General features: G+C 38.7%; 1 protein-coding gene across 5 annotated transcripts in view; it reads right to left on the bottom strand.

Moving 5' to 3' along the window:
- enox2 (ecto-NOX disulfide-thiol exchanger 2) overlaps positions 1 to 16573 on the bottom strand; it is a 234891-nt gene that overhangs the window by 37408 nt on the left and 180910 nt on the right. For 4 of the 5 annotated variants that reach the window (XM_059515413.1, XM_059515416.1, XM_059515417.1 and 1 more), the window contains 5 exons: positions 15075 to 15230; positions 13836 to 13898; positions 4847 to 5053; positions 2528 to 2761; positions 974 to 1186 (listed from right to left, as the gene is read on the bottom strand). In XM_059515413.1, coding sequence (XP_059371396.1) covers positions 974 to 1186; positions 2528 to 2761; positions 4847 to 5053; positions 13836 to 13898; positions 15075 to 15230 — 873 coding nt within the window. The remainder of the gene's footprint in view (positions 1 to 973; positions 1187 to 2527; positions 2762 to 4846; positions 5054 to 13835; positions 13899 to 15074; positions 15231 to 16573) is intronic. The other variant, XM_059515415.1, reaches the window with a different exon arrangement.

Raw genomic sequence — 16573 nt, 5'->3', positions numbered from 1 at the left:
CGATAAGTTTAATGAAAGTTATTATAAAGTGATACCTATGGTTTATAGTGAAGAAATATATACAGGTTGTTCCTGTATGTTAGCTGGACATACACTACTATTCAAAAATGTAGATTTGTGGGGGAGGAAATTAATACTCGAGGATGCATTAAACTGATCAAAGATGACCGTAGAGTTATTTAGAATGTTACAAAAGATTTCTCTTCGAATAGATGCTGTTTTCTATTCATCAAAGTGTCACGTGAAGGGATCATGTGAAGATGATGATGCTGACAATTCAGCTTCAGTGAAAGTACACAATATACCGTTTTTGCAAATAAATGCAACCTTGAGACTTCCCTCAAAAACTTTTAAAACCTCTTACCGACTTTTTAATGTTTCTATTATCACGTTATGGATCACACATTCTCATACATACAGCAAGACTGTTCTAAATTGTGGCATATAAAAGTCAAATAATCACACATACACGTGTGAAATCTGTTATCTGGCCTAAAATCTTGGTATTATTTAGCGGTCATGTATTTGCCCTTATATGTGCTCTGAACGGATGAAATCAGTGAAATCATTTCAGGGTTTGTGAGAAATGCCTCAGAGAAATGCAAATCTACAGCCACCAGCTGCGATTGGGTCAATTGGGTCTTATTACAGCAGAGCTGTGATCTGTGAGCTATCATAATTCATGTAAAATCCAGCACCAATAATGATGGAATTCAGCAGAAGGCCAAAAATCCAATATTTTCAATCAAGGTTTCAATCCCTCAAACAGCATTTTTAGTAATTTCCTGTTCAGTCTGAAAATCTTTTATGCAGAGTGCCTTTTTTTTTTTTTTTTTTTTGGATGTAAACAGTATATTTATCATCTCTCCAAGCCTAGTGTACTGTGAAATGCACATGATGCCCAAAAATGCTGTCTGGGTAAGTAGCTTACAAGGGTTTGAAACAGAAGCAACATCTGTAAAGAAACACTCACATTGTACTAAAATGCCAGCAAGAGCGTTCTTAAACTTCTCCTTGGCCTCCTCCATCTCCTTCTCATGGGCGGCCTTCTCGTTCATCAGCCGGCGGATGTGGCTGTTGGAGGACTGGATCATGGAATAGATGTTGTTGGCATTTCTGCGGTTTACCTCCCCTCGTTCCACCCAGGTCAGAAGGACACGTACCGCCTCTGCAAATTTGGAGTCGTCTGAGTGGGGAAAGGAAAAAAGGTGGGGGAGAAGCAGATGGTGGGACGAGAGCTCAGTACGGAGTTGGAAAGCAACACTTCTCATCTGGGACCTTCTAGTGTCAAAACTTATTAGCAGGACATGTTTATTGGGCTAAAAAAGACAGCAAATGCACACTAGCAGAGTAGAGGACATTTAGGAGAGGACAAGAGAACAGACATCAACAGAACGCAAAGGGCTTGGACGATCAAACTTGTCAATCATAACTCATGGATATTATGGAGTGCTTTCTGTTAAAAGGGGTTATGTTACTCAAAATGATTCAGTTGTTCATGAAGTCCAGAGGCACACAGGTGTGTGTGTGCATGTGGAAAACAGTCAAGCAGATTGCTCTGAACTACAAAGCTTTGGCTTGCGACGTTTGGCTGGGAATGAGATGAGAATCAGAGAAAACTGAAAATCACTAATGAACGCCACAGGGAGTCTCTTCCAGAAATCTATTATTTTTTAGTGTTTTTGGGTTTGTTTAAAATCTGAAAAAATAAAATAAAATAAAATCAACTAAATTAACAGTTTGGCAGATATTTGCGGAGCTGTTGGTTTTAACTGTGACAGATGAAGAACTGTTGCAATGGTATTGCTGTCTGTTCATCGAAGATGACTAGTGTTGTAAAAAAAATAATAATATTATATATATATATATTTTGTTTTTGTATTCTTGTTACTGTATTCCTGTAAAGCACACAAACACACGTCTGACTGAGAATTCTAGGAGGTTTTGATTTATTTATATACAGATAAACAAAAGATGCTGTCAAATAATTTAAATGAATAATCCATCAACCCTTTTAAGATTGCATCAATGTGTCATGAATATGAAATCCTTCTCTATCAATAAACTGATCTAGTTGCTCATTAATCTGATTGAGACTAAAAAAATCAGAACTAACAGATTCAAAAATAATTGTCAAACTTGTCCAATATTGATTATACAGGCAAATCTAGCAGATGTTAGGATGCTATTGATATTTTCTCCAGAATGCTGTCCTCTCTTTCCTTCATCTTTTACCTGTAAACACTGTAAACTGAGCTGAACTGCATATAAACCATTACATATGGAGCAGTGGCTAATACACTGTTGATTTCATCTCAAAAGCTTCTCTTTAATACACTTCCTCTTTCAAAAAAGAGATTTGAAATGCAGTCGTTAAACAGATGGTTTCTATTAAACACCATGGAATGTCAAACTCAAAGAGAAAACTAGCTTTTAGATGCAACCAGACAACAGGAAACAACAGACGTGTGACTGATGAAAACAACTAAATCACTGTGACAGAAGCATAACACGTCACGTGTCCCACCTTTGAGCTTTTCTCCGAGCTGGCTGCACTCGTGCTCAGAGAAATGGACGATGGGGGGCGGCGAGGGGGGACGCAGGCGGTCCTCTTCTATCCTGCGCCGGTGTCTCTCTTCCCGGGCCAGCATTCGCTGTCTGCACTCCCACTCGTACAGGTCATCTCGAGCCTGAGCGAAATCTACATGCAGCCGGCCTGTGTCCTTCTTATCTGTGCTTGATCCCAGCCGGATCCTATAACCTACAGGACAGGGAAACGGAAATGGACAATGACATAAGAAAAGGAAATGGAAATGGAAGGGGAAGCAGAGTAAAGCAATAAAGGAAAAACAAGAATGGGAAAGAGGAAAGGGAAAAATAAAAGGAAAAATTATGAAAGGAAAGGAAAGGATGACAAAGCAAAATAAAATAAGAAAGGAAAGGGAAATGGAACAAAGGATTGGAAAAAGGGGAAAGGGAGGAAGGGAAATGGGAAAGGTGAAAAGGAAGTTGACAAGAAAAGAAAGAGGAAAGGAATTGGTCAAATAAACAGGTAAGAGGTAAAAGAATGGGAAGGGGAGTAAAGGAAAAACAATTAAAGAAAATCACGAGAACATGAAAGGAAGAGAAAAGGTGAACCAATCAAAGGGAAAGAAAGGAAAGAGGAAGGGAAAATGAGGAAAAGAATGGGAAGGGAGTGAAGAAGTGGACATGAAAAGACATGGAAAAGGAAAGGAAACGGGAAAAGAAAGAGGAAGAGGAAACAGAAAAAAAGATAATGGAAATGGGAGTGGAGAAAAGAAGTTGAAGTGGAGTGAAGGACAGGATAAGAAATGACAGAAGAACAAAAAAAATGAAAAAAAAAAAAAAACGGAAAGGAAAAGAATGAAAACGGAAGAAAAGGGGAAAAGCAAAAGAAGAAAAAAACCAGGGAATTGAGAAAATTAAAAAGGAAAGGAAAAGGAAAAAGTAAGTAAAGGAAAGGATGGAGAGGAAAGGAAAAAGTAGGAAAAGAAGTAGAGTGCAAAAGAGTTAAATGGAAAAAAGGAAGGAGAACGGGAAAAGAGAATGAGAGAAGCAGAAAAGTATTCAGCCTAAACAAACCACAAGAATGTAATGAGAAAAACAACATATTAGCAACACTGACTCATGAAGTGACCCGTGACAAAGAGACTCCCACAAACTGTCTCTGATGCTTAAGCTTTACTTCTAACATGTGCTTGCTGACATACTGTATAAAGGCCAACCCACGCATACTTGTTTATTTCGTACGAAATGTAAAACTCCTCAAAAGTTACACTCAGACCAGGAAATCGAAAACCTAAAACCCCTACCAGCACAGACAAGCCATGATGTATGAGAATAATCTGGCTTGTGATAGGGCTAAAAAAAAGAAAGTGATTTTTTATTAAGGTTTATATATTTCAATTGCCCGGAAAAGTATCTTGACAAATGGCGAAGCGTTACATGAAAATAATGAATCGTATTATGCTGCGAGTAGATTTCAGAGAGGCTCGAGGTGTATATTCACAGACGCCCGTGTCAACAGATATGAGAGAAAGAGCTTCACAGTTTGCTTCCGCCCCTCTATCACTGCTTTACAGCCCTCGAGACGCTGTTAAATATTTTACGCAATGTGTTCGCATTAGAAACGAGCGGCATTATTTATGGAAAGGCCTGCAGAGCTCCGTCACGAGGCCATATAATATATGGGGCGTCGCTCCAATCTCGCCCTCCTCCACTGAGAGAGCAACACTCAGAGAAGAATAAATAATGGAAAGGGTATTATTGAAGCGACCGGCTCTTTAAATTAGCTTTCTGTGGCTGAGGTGGACATCCTAATATTTGCATACGAAGACTGATTTAAGATGAGACTGGATAGAGAAGCAGCTCATGTGACCTGTGTCGAGGAGGTGATTGATATGCAGTGTTCAAAGGCAGGAATTTATTACTAGGTGTCTGCACTTGTCTTCTCGGTGACCTCTTCTGTCAGGGACTCCCGAGGGCCAGCTTCTACAGATCTTGAGTTCTGTGAGTGATGTGCGGAAGCCCCGCCCCCCTCATTAATTCTGCATCAATCCATCAAGTCAAGAGTCAACTTGTGGACACATGGGCCTCATTTCCATGCGGTGAAAGGTTAAGTGAAATTATTCTAAATCACGTGGCATGGCATATAAGTGCTAAGCATGAGTTAATGCTCTTATTAGTATTCTTACTTATGATGTTGTGAAATATTAAGGGTGTAATCTACAATGAAAGTACACAATTTACAGGATAGCTGCTGTTAGTGTAAATTAGATGACTCTTGGCGTTGCAGTGAGAGAGGAAGATCCTCCCGATCATGTACCTGACAGGAAGAGGGCCTTGTCCACTGTGTGCTCCTCAGCGAAGCGGATGTGACAGAAGTTCTTCTTGCTCTTGCGGATGGCGATGATACTCCCGCACTGTTCGAACACCTCCACAATCAGCTGCTCTGTGGCGTTCTCTGGTAGGCCGCCCACAAACACCGTCTTACAGCCGGGCGGTCTCTCTCTGGTGGCAGGGGGAGGCAGGTCTTTGAAGACAAGCACAAAAGAATATTAAACATTTTCTTTCATCAAGACATTGATCTCCATTTTTCACCGCATTAACCCCATAGCTCATTATTGACTCGTATGCCACATATGAAAAAGATGAAACATTCAAAATCAATCACTGATCAAATGATTTATGATCCAATTCAAATCTAAAAGACCAGAGTTGATCTGGAAGATCATTAAAAACGGTAATGCGCTAAATCACATCGATCAGACTGACATATTTTTGGCCTTTTGCCACTTTTTTTTTTATAGTCTTAGCATAGACAGGACTTAAACTCAACATGTCACTGGATCTTTCTCTCGACTGGTTTAATTTGCAGAACACGGCACTAGAACCTCAAGGTTCACAAAGCTAATCTCTTCTTGATAAACCAATTCAACCATTAATAAGATGCATTGAGAAAACCAGCCTGAGAAGGAATAATCAATGAAACTTGGCACTTGTTACATGACTTGAATACAAGTGCAAAGCTTGCCATGTTCTGCTGTTAGCTGATTCCTCAGCGATGCTGTGCAGACGATCTGGTGATAATCTGTACTTTCCATCAGGACTGAAGAGACTGTCTTAACAAGCTATGGGAATGCAGTTGAAGGAAGCGCCTGCTGGGACTCAGAGGGGACTGTGTGCCTGATGGGGGGTCCAAACAGAGTTGGACGTAAAGCGGTTCAGGCATGTTTGGCTGTAAGCCAGTCACTATAAATAAGTAAGTCTCTTTGAACCCTACAGCTGCCCACTAACACTCACCATCCATCATCACCATCATTACACTAACTCCTGTTTACTGTGGCGGCTCATGATGAGCTTTATATTTATGTCAGCTCATTCCAGTGGAAATAATACAATACTCCACCGACTAGAGTATGTGAGATATGTGTACAGCTTCAATACAAAACTATAGATGTCAGTCATGGACTTAAGATGACACGCTGTGATATTGTGAAAACAATAATAACTCGGTAAAAATGTTTATCAAGCATAAACTGACTTGTCTGTCTGATCATCACTGAAGTCTGAATGGGATTTTGTTTATTTGCCTGCCTTATTTTAGCACCTGATTCATTGACGGAATTATGTAAATCAGGTACTGCTGCAAATATGGCAACAAAATTAGTGCTGATAGCAATTCAACCCTCGGCTGAATCTGGAAGACTGAATACCACTCTTCTGAGCCTCACAAATTGACTCTTTACAAAGCTGAAAATGATTCTTTATGGCTGCCTTGATCACTAGAAAACATACATAAACATTAATTTGAAACAAAATCGAGATTGTTCTCTTCCCTTTGAAAGCACAGTGTCAACTGCTTTAGCCAGTGTATGTTAATGATCATTTTATAAAGAGCATCATTTGCATAGAAAGGACTTGCACATGGAGGAACGACATGAATTTGAATCAGCATGGAACAGCACAGTTCGGCATACAGCGCCTGCTTATGTTGGGCTGTGAGTTTTTATGTTAATAAACGCGTGGTAGTGTCAAAATTCTGCAGCCAAAAAGTCATTTTTTTAAGTTTCGTTAACGTGACCTCACCTTAAGATGCACGTATGGTTTTGTGCTGAAATACAGGGTTGCCAGGTCTGCATAACAAAACCACCCTAATTGGTACCAAAATCTATCGCAATCCCATCCCATTTGGTTTCTGGTGGGTCAAAACCTCATCCATCCGCAGAAACAGTATAAAAGTAGCCAAATTCCACTGGAAAACCACAGACTTGGCAACACTGCTGAAATACCAGATATTACAATGATAAAGTTGTTTACTGAATTCACCTCTCATTGTTTAGAAAAGAACATGGTTATTATCTCTACTTTCTTATGTATATTTTTGTGTACTATTATGGATCAAGAGCTTTACACATGTATATTTAAGAAAACCACAGACGCATGCACTGACAGAGCAAAAACACACAAAATGCCCATAATGTGCAGCATAGTAATCTAAAAGCTGAATACTGACGTTAAAGTCTATTTTTTTCTCTCGGTATGAGCATAGAATGAGAGACTTGAGCTTGCTAGTTTAAGAACAATCCCCGAGAATCTCAAAGGGGCAAGTAGTTTTGTTTTCATCTTCCGTCACATCTTATGCTGCGCTCCATTAAATACTGGTTGTCGGCCCAGGTGAGCAAATGTTTACTTTGTCAAATGCACATGAAACATTTAAGTTTGACATCAGCAGTCTCTTGAAAGTTAAAACTTTGAGCAAGCAATAAAAACACAGAGTAGATGTTTGCTTTAGAAGGAATAGAGGCGCTCCACAAGAAAGAGTTTGATACCTCTGAACTTTTCTAAATCAAATACATGCACTTTGTGTTTTCATATTCACACTGTGGGAAGAAAGCAAAGTAGTTTCACCATGCAGCCGGTGGCTGATCTGTTTCCATTGTCACCCAAGACGGCGATATGAAATTACACACAACACTGAATCAGATCTGAGATGTCTTGAGATAGCTTTAGAGAGTTAACTACGACGTCTCAAAGTGGAAACTGCACAGCGATGAAATCGAAGCCTATTATTTCACAAACCAATGCTCTTCCCATGGCTCCATGGCTAAATGTTCTGTGCCGTCAAAGGTGCTTCTTTGAAGAGTGAGTTAAGATGACACAGGAGGGTCTGGGACATAAATTCAGGAGGGCACTGTGTGCCTCCAGCACTGCGAGCACTCGACCGAGAGACAGTCGTCAACAAGCTCAACGCTAATCAGCTCAAATGAAGACAGCCGCAGGTGTATCTCAAATACACATAGACGATGGAGACGACAACCGCTCCACAGATAGAAATGGATGTGAGAACATATATGGAACGATGAAAAATACCCGGTTCTCACTTAAGACAGACGCCTCAGTTGCATCACACATATGCATAGCATTGATCTTAACAAGCATGTTGCTCTGTGAAGCCCAAGAAGTGTTTCAGTCACAGACTTCCAGAAGACTCAACTGCACGGGAAGCCTGACTCGGATCTGTGCGTGTGAGGTGGTAAAGGAAGAAGTCCTGGGCTTTTTGTTTGCTCGAGTGTTGTGTCAGGAGTGAGACTGCAGATAAGATGAACTGACTTCTCAAAAGCCAGTCTTCACTCAGCTTGACAGCCGTCTACCTGCTGCGTATTGTCCCTCTTGAAAGAGGAGAGTAGGACAGTGTCTCTGTAGGAAGCCTGTGGCGATCACAAGCACCTTAAACAGGCTTTTACTCCACAGGAGAGCTATACGTGATCTCTATGTTTCCCCCGACTTTCTTTCTCTCTATTTATTTATTTGTATTCATTGTAACACTTTGCATACAAATCTAAATCTGCAGTGGTTGCATTGTGGATCTTGTCTGTGTCTGATCACCTGCTGAGCCATGTTCCAGCATTTTGGGGCATCACAGCAAGGTTCAAGCAATTATACTGAACCTAAACAGATTTGTAGAATTTAAAGGCGCATTTAAATCATCACAATACTCACATTTTTGGACATCATAGAAGGTCTAAATAGAGTACGCTGCATACTTGTGTGCATCGTAAGTACTTGCATTTCCACACACTGCTATGAAATGTTGGAAAATGCAATATAATGCATTTTTTTGGTCTAGGTTTGCTGCCCAAAATACTAAGTTTAAAAATTGAGATGTTTGGTTTGAAAAGTCTGTGATGCATAAAAGGTTCTGGGTTTGATTCAAGCATTCACACATTCTGTGAAGTCCAGAAATGTTGCTGAGGTCTGGCATGGACAGATCAGGTTGAAAAGTCAAACACTGCCCAAAAATGCAGGTGAGGTTTTATTACAGCATTCAATCACACCATCTTTTTCATCTTTGATTCAAACAACTGCGTGATGGTTTAAAATACTTTGAGGTAGACACTTAATATCTTGCATTTAAAGACTGATGTTATACAGAGATCATATATTCCTTTATAACTCTGATATGAAAACACATTTAAACATGGTATTAAGAAATGTGCATGGTGCAATAAAAACACCAAAGGTTTTCAGTAAGTCTTAAATAATGTCAATACCTATGTTAATGGATTTGAAGTAATTAGTATTAAAATATTAGTATCTTTTTTATATATTATCGCATATGTTTGTTTTTTAACTAGGGTATTGAACAAATTAAATAAATACCTAAAATGCCCAGAAATTAGTATAGATTTGAACATGCCCAAGGTCTGACTACATCATTTAGTTAGACACCCTTACTGCCCCAAAATGCTCTCTTGGTCCATATACTTTATATACAACATTAATAACATCATTCATTTTTGAAAATAAGGCATTGTAATAACTGACTAATAACTGTTAAATCATTCCCATTAATAAAAACAACAACAACAACAACCCTGAAATGAAAATAAAAAATTAAGTGGTAAACTTAAACAGTATAAAATTATACTAAAATAAAGCTAAATAAAAATATTAAAAGAAACTAATGCAAAAGACAAAAGCACATAAGTGTACTAAAACCTGAAATAAAAATTCAAATGAAAAATATCGAAATAAAAGAATGAAAGCAACCATCCCATGGCTTTGAGACATAGCCAGTAGTTATTTTGGGCAGCTGTGTGTATAAGTGAGGTTAAAGGCCTCTGCAGGCACAGGCGGGTGTAGAGGAGCGAGGTGTGGGTGATGTGTGTCATGAGTGGGCTGAAGTGAGGAAACAGGCCAGACTGACAGAGCCCTCAGCAAACTGAGTCTTCCAGAAGCAGAACCACAGTGACACGGCCCTCTCGGAGAAGAGAGCTCTGCCTGATATAAAGGTCAGTCTCAGGCACAGAGCCAGGGCACACTGGAGGTTCAGAAGGCAGTGAAAGGCAGCGTATGCAGGCTGACCTGACGGTGAAGGTGCATCCACAACTGGGCACTGAATCACTGCTTTCCTTTCATGCACTCTGTGTGTTTCCAGGCTCTGCAGAGAAAACAGATGACATTTGTCATGCTTGGTCTCTCTCTGTCTCTCTCTAAGAACTCAATGTCCTTCAGAGAGCCAGGCCTTTTAACAACAGTGAGTGAAAGGCGGTCGATGGCCATTTATTAAGCACAGTGGACGAGAATGATGTGGTGGTGGCGATGGGAAGATGGAGCGGAGTCAAACTGGGGCTGTGCAGAATAAGACTGATGGGTCAGGAAGCTGTGAAGCTGTGCTGGAGCTGCGGAACAGAGGAGATTCAGTCTGTGCACCTGAGCCAGAGCTACACTATTGAGCAGATCTTATGCCATTATCAGCCACCATCAATCACAGACACATTTAGTTTGCTTGCCTGCTCAAATACTAATGCGTATAAAATGCATAAGTGTATTGTAACTATGGAGGTTTGGTTGAAAGGAACTATTGATAGATGAACATACGTGACCCTGGAGTGTCAATTAAATTTAACACATATAGAGAAAAAGGTTTTTAATCTGTAGCATCTATTACTCCAGTCTTCAGTGTCACATGATCCTTCAGAAATCATTCTACTATTCAGATTTTGTTGCTCAAGACACATATCTTCTTCTTATTAACAATTGCACTGCTTAATATTTTTGTGGACACTGACAATTTTTCAGCAGTCTTTGATGAACAACTATGGTTTATCATTAAGTCATTTTTAACATTGTTATAAATAATGTACATTTTTCAATTATTTAGTATATTAATTTAAGAATTTAGAAAGTATTAATTTGATAAAAAATTTATATTTTGAATGTTGTGTGTGTGTGTGTATATATATATATATATATATATATAAACAATCTTTAAAACTATTCTTAATTAAAACATTCAAAATACAGATACATCATCTGAATTATTTTTTATTTTTTTACTTCACAAAAATGATGCACTTTATCTGAGGACAACTGACTTCATAAATGCACAAAAAAAAAAAGTTATTTAAAATAAATGTTAAATCAAAAAAAGCTCCAGCATCATTCGTTTTTTGACATTTGATATTCTGCTATCTACTGCAGTGGCATTCTCATATTTTATATTTTAAGTGTAACTCGAGTATCAAAATGCATTTTTAAAACCAATGAATATTACAAGTCACACGATGTGTGTCCATGACAGAAACACAAAGCAGAAATACGTATAACTGCTAGATGAGCTGCCTGTCTCCTTATTAGAAAGTCAGGCGAGAAAAGATTTAAGCATAGCTCCGCGCTTGATTCACCGAGATGCCATGAGTTGAATAAAATATCCTCATAGGTCAGATCTAATAAATAACAAGAGGTGAAGCTGACAGCAATAAGCCTGTGTGTTTTTAATACAGCTCCAATCAAAGCCAACGCCGCTGCCCTTTAAAAAGCACTGATGAATGACATATGCTATAAACGCTGATATCTCTCATCATATTCTGCCTCGAAGAGCACAAGAGCAGACCGCGAGAAAAGGGTGGATGACTTTAGCAAAGATGGGGCATACAAGCAGTGTAAACAGGTTAGGCTAAAGAGAAGCAGGAAGAGACTCTGACTCTGAGGTGCTGATGTAGAGAGGCTTGAGTTTGTAAAATTTCATGTTAAATGGCATGAGCCACCGTGGGCCCTTGGGAAAAGGACTTGTGTATTTTTTTCTGGCATCAGAGGTGAGAATAACCCCGAATGATTGCTCCGCATTACTGTATGGCGTAGTGAGGAGAGCACGGCTGTCACCAGCTATTAAGTCCAATTCTGCACGGACTGGTGCGGAAAAAAAGCGACTCGTTATAATGCGAGATATGTGCATGATAGCCTGCTCTGTCTGAACGAGATGAGAGGAGACGCTCGGGATAAATGGATATGCCCAAATCTCATCAGACAGCATTCGCTGAGTTCATCGTGATGGCCGTCTCTTTCAAGTTTCTCATCATTAAAAACTACAATCCCAGATTCTGATGCTCCAGAATCACAAGGGGTTTTGTTGCATAATTACCCATGCGCTGCTTGACCACTGAGCCCAGGAGGGAAGGCAGGAGTGACCAGGTTTCATTCATTTCTAATCTGCAGCTGAGAGACGGGGAGGGAATACGAGCCGGGCTTTTCATGTTGTTGTTCTGCAATTCTAGGATCAATATACAGCGGGCTGCTTCTGCTGTCAATTGAAGAATCGATCCTGGTGAATGATGACAAGGCCGCATTGCCAAAGAAAATCAGATTCCTGTACAGACGATCAAACACTCTTTCAAAACATTTTTACATTTTACACACAATGGAGTTCTCTAAAAAAACTGAATTAGTACTGACAACAAAATACACAACGTCATCTCTTGCAAACTCGTAATATGACACACTGATAAAAACTAGTTTCTGCATGAACATCATGATGTATATTAGAATCATTTCTGAAGATCATGTGACACTGAAGACTGGAGGAACGATGCTGAAAATACAGCGGAGCATCACAGGAATTAATTATATATATATTTACATTTTATTTTGAAGTGTAATAATATTTATAATTATAATCATTTGAATGGTTGAGTATACACTTGTAGAAAAAAAATTATAAAAACATGATAGAAAGTAAATATATTCCAAATAATATTTGACACAAAATATATTTTTAAACATTCCAAATGGATAATAATTTAAATAAATAAATACTTTATAAAATATATGATTTTAATGAATTTATGCGTATATATTTTAGGAAGTTCTGCAAGTAAATCGTCATAATTTGGGTTCCCACCTTTGTTTTGAAGACCCCCGTCACAAGTGTCCAATTATTACTCAATATAATACTGTGCTGTTAGCAATAGGTTAGTGTTTGTCATATGAAGCATGAAAACCACAGCACATTAGACTAAATATTATCTGTGCTTATCACAATGCATTCTAGGGTTTCCTTTACCTCCACCACAAAAGAAACATGCAATGCTCCCTGAGAATTTACAATGCTGCATCCCCAGGCACTTTACTTGGTTTTATAACAAAGCCTCTATTTATCATTCAAAGTTTCTAAGATTCTTTCACTGGTAATTGTTGCTTTGGCTGAAAAGAACAAGATTCACTTGAGACCAGGTGAGGATTGTTTTGTTGGCTTTTGAATGCTATTCTTGTAAGTCATGCTTTGGCAACAATCAGCGTCTCCAATCATTTGTTTGAGAATTAGCGTGCAATGAGCCAGACGTGTTAGTCCATCACTCTCTCTCTCTCTCAGGAAGGTGGGTTAGGACACTCTGCAGGTGAGGCTGACCGTAGTGTTATGAGAGCTCCTAGCCTGTGATTACAGCTGTTTGAAGGACACGGGCTCTCTCAGGTAATCACGCTCTCCTCTGACCCTGCTCTTGCTGTGTGGCATATTTTACATGCCAGAATACCTCAGTCTCCTTAGAGGTCAACTGTCCAATTACAGACAGAGTTTCACCCCCGTCCCCCCGGACAGCCCCCTCCTGTTTCATTCTCCTGCCTGACCTCTCTCTCTGTGACAGGAGATGAATTCAGATGAGCTTATTCAGCGGCTGGGATGAGGGGATAAGAGGGTAAATACGGAAGAACCGATGACATCTCCTCTCTCAAATAAAAACATAGCCTTTCTATCAAGCGTCAGTCTGAGGATTTGATTGACAGCTGGCTTTCAAAATCATATCTGCATCTCATCAAGGTGACATGCGCTGGAACAGAGAGCGAAATCTTTATAGAATTATAATATTAAATCATATCTGGGCCGCATAGTTGCTCATGACTATATCAGGCTTTCCATCGGGTCAGCATTTCAGATCATATCGCTCAAGTCAATAATATCATTTAAAATGCATGAGGGTAACAAATACTGCTTATTATTGCATGCATAGAGTGAGATGTGAGATCTGTTCTCAAACCTAGTGAGCTGCCTTGCTGCCTACAGAGCCAGTTGACTTCTAAGGTGGCGTCCTGAACGATTTCTGAAAGAAAAAAACCCTTGTGAAAAAGAAGTACTCTTTGGCGTACTTTTAAAAAGAACACCTACTACAGAAAACAACAGACTTCAAAATAATACGTCTTAAGGAAAAACTGAGACTTGAATGTAATTACAATAAAATGTAGTCAGGATAATTTCATAATTACTTCCACTGACTTTGAAATATGGTTAAAGTTTACTGCCACATGTAGAAATATTTTCATTTCTATTTAAGTATTTGCAATTACACTTGCGTAATGATAAAAAGTGAAATATTTTACACGTGCTTAACTATGTTATTAAAACAACTCTACTTCTTTAAAGGATTATTAAAACAATGATTTGTGATGAAATGTACTTTAAAGTAAAACTTTTAATTTGACTTTACTACAAAGTGCACTTAATTGTGTTAAGAAATATTTTCATGAAAGTGTATGATCTCTAAGGGCGCTTAAGTGATCCATTTACATTATTAACATTAAGTGCACATTTAAACAATTAAATGCTCTTCTTTTTCACAAGGGTTTACACTGACAAAAAAAATCTTTCTTTTTAGTGAATACTGATGGAGCAACACAATTTGTGTGTAAAAACATAACAGAAGACTTATTTAAAAACATCACCGACAAGTGCTACAAGTGCACAATCAACACATTTAAGCACACTTTTTCACAAGGTTACAGAGAAACAATCCCATCATGCCATATTTGGTAACACTCTACTTTGATAGTCCAATTTAGACACAATGCTAATCTATTAGTAGTCAACATTAACACTTTATTTTGATGCTCCATCAACAGACAAACTAGTGACTATAAGAAACTTTGCAAGTACTTGTCAACTTATTCTACCAACCCTAATCCTAACAGTCTACTAATACACTCATGAGAGTTAGTTGACATGTAGTTGCAAAGTTATAGTCAGTAAAATGTCTAAAGTGGACTATCAAAATAAAGTGTTTGCCATTTTTTAGATATTTTTTTAGCATTGCATTATCAATACAACTGAACTTGCTGCAATATATTCTGAGACTGTCTTTTCAGTGAAGGTTTCATGCAACTCTGCCTCAGTATTTGGCTAAAAGAAATCTTAGGTTGCCTTAAAATGCTGCCTGTGGAGTCAGCTCATTAGGTTTTGGAACGCAGCCGAGCGAGAGAGAAAGAGAAAGAGAGACGCTCACTAGGATTGGGCGGAAAAAGCGTGCAGCTCTTGCAGTGGATGATTTCCTTCATGATGGGCATGTCTTGCGAAACCGGCGGGGGCACAAGCCCAAGGCCAGGCATCATGGGGTTCATCGGAGCAATTCCAGTCATCATGCCGAGGCTGGGGTCAAAATCTGCAGGAACAGAAGAGAGGACATCACAGGGGACTGAATAAATAAAAACCGCTTCAGTCTACACGCTGCTACCATTCTGTTGTGGCACAAATTAAAGCTTTGAGAGCTAAACACTCTCCCTTAAAGATAAATAAACTTATAAGTCCCATACATATTTGAAAGGCTTTCCGAATGAATAGATTTTTACTGACTCATTCCTCCAGCTGTTTATGTATGCGCAAGTGGTCCATCTGTGTGCAAAAAAGTGAACACTAGCTTTCACTTACAGGTATTGGTTTAGACTACAGCTGCACGACAGCGTGGAGCTCTTTGAAATGGAAATGGTGAAGGCCTCGCTCTCTGAGGTGTCTCCTGCACCTGTGGAGAGTTTAAACGTCTGTCTCGCCTTACTAAGAGCACTCAACTCACACACTTCACATATTTCCCTTTTTTGCAGCAATATAAGATAAACATGCTCTGCCTCTTGCATGGGGAAAAAATAGCAAAGAAAGTTCTGAGGGTAAAGATCTATGAAATGTAAATCGCAACGTAAATAAATGCACCATACTGTAAGTAAATAATGCAATAACACATTTCAGGGTTCATATTTAATTTCTAAATATCTCTATACAAATAATGAAAAAAAGTTATAGTATATTAAAAACAAAATAGAATAAAATGCTGGCGGTTAAGACAAGACAAAAATTAGCAGAAAATATGTGTCAGCTCGAGAGGCAAAATCAGTTCAAAAGTAACCAATGCCTTGAACTAAACTGAAACAAACAAACAAGATCCATCCATCATCCATCCAAACATCCATCCATCCATTCAACATCCATCGAACAAGCATCCATCCATCCATCGAACAAGCATCAATCCATCCAAACATCCATCGAACAAGCATCCATCTAGGGCTGCAACTAACGATTATTTTGATAATCGATTAATCTGTCGATTATTTTTACGATTAATCGATTAATCGGTTTATATACTTATATTTTATTTTTTTCCATTTTTTCCCCAAGTAAATTATTAATAAATGGTCTTTATCATTCAGCATAGATTTAAGAGATTTTAACCATTTTGCACTGTCATATCCTCATCAAAAATATACCTGGAGTTGTTTTATCGTGTTAGTAATCCTTTGTCGAACTCTTCTGCAATCAGAACACTGACCCATACTCGAGCAAATTTCACAAGGAGATATCAAATAATGTTTTCACCATGGCAGTCCTTAGAGCTCCTAAAGTAGTTTAACATCCTGAACAAAGCTTATTAAGGAATCTTTCAGAACATATTTTCACGAAGAATAAGGATAAAACAGAATAAAATTGCAGTGCATTGTATTTTATTATTTACTGGGA

This window comes from Carassius carassius, chromosome 29 (assembly GCF_963082965.1).
Source record: "Carassius carassius chromosome 29, fCarCar2.1, whole genome shotgun sequence".
Lineage (NCBI taxonomy): Eukaryota > Metazoa > Chordata > Actinopteri > Cypriniformes > Cyprinidae > Carassius > Carassius carassius.
The sequence above is the reverse complement of the archived record's forward strand: the minus strand, read 5'-3'. Positions and strand labels throughout refer to the sequence as shown.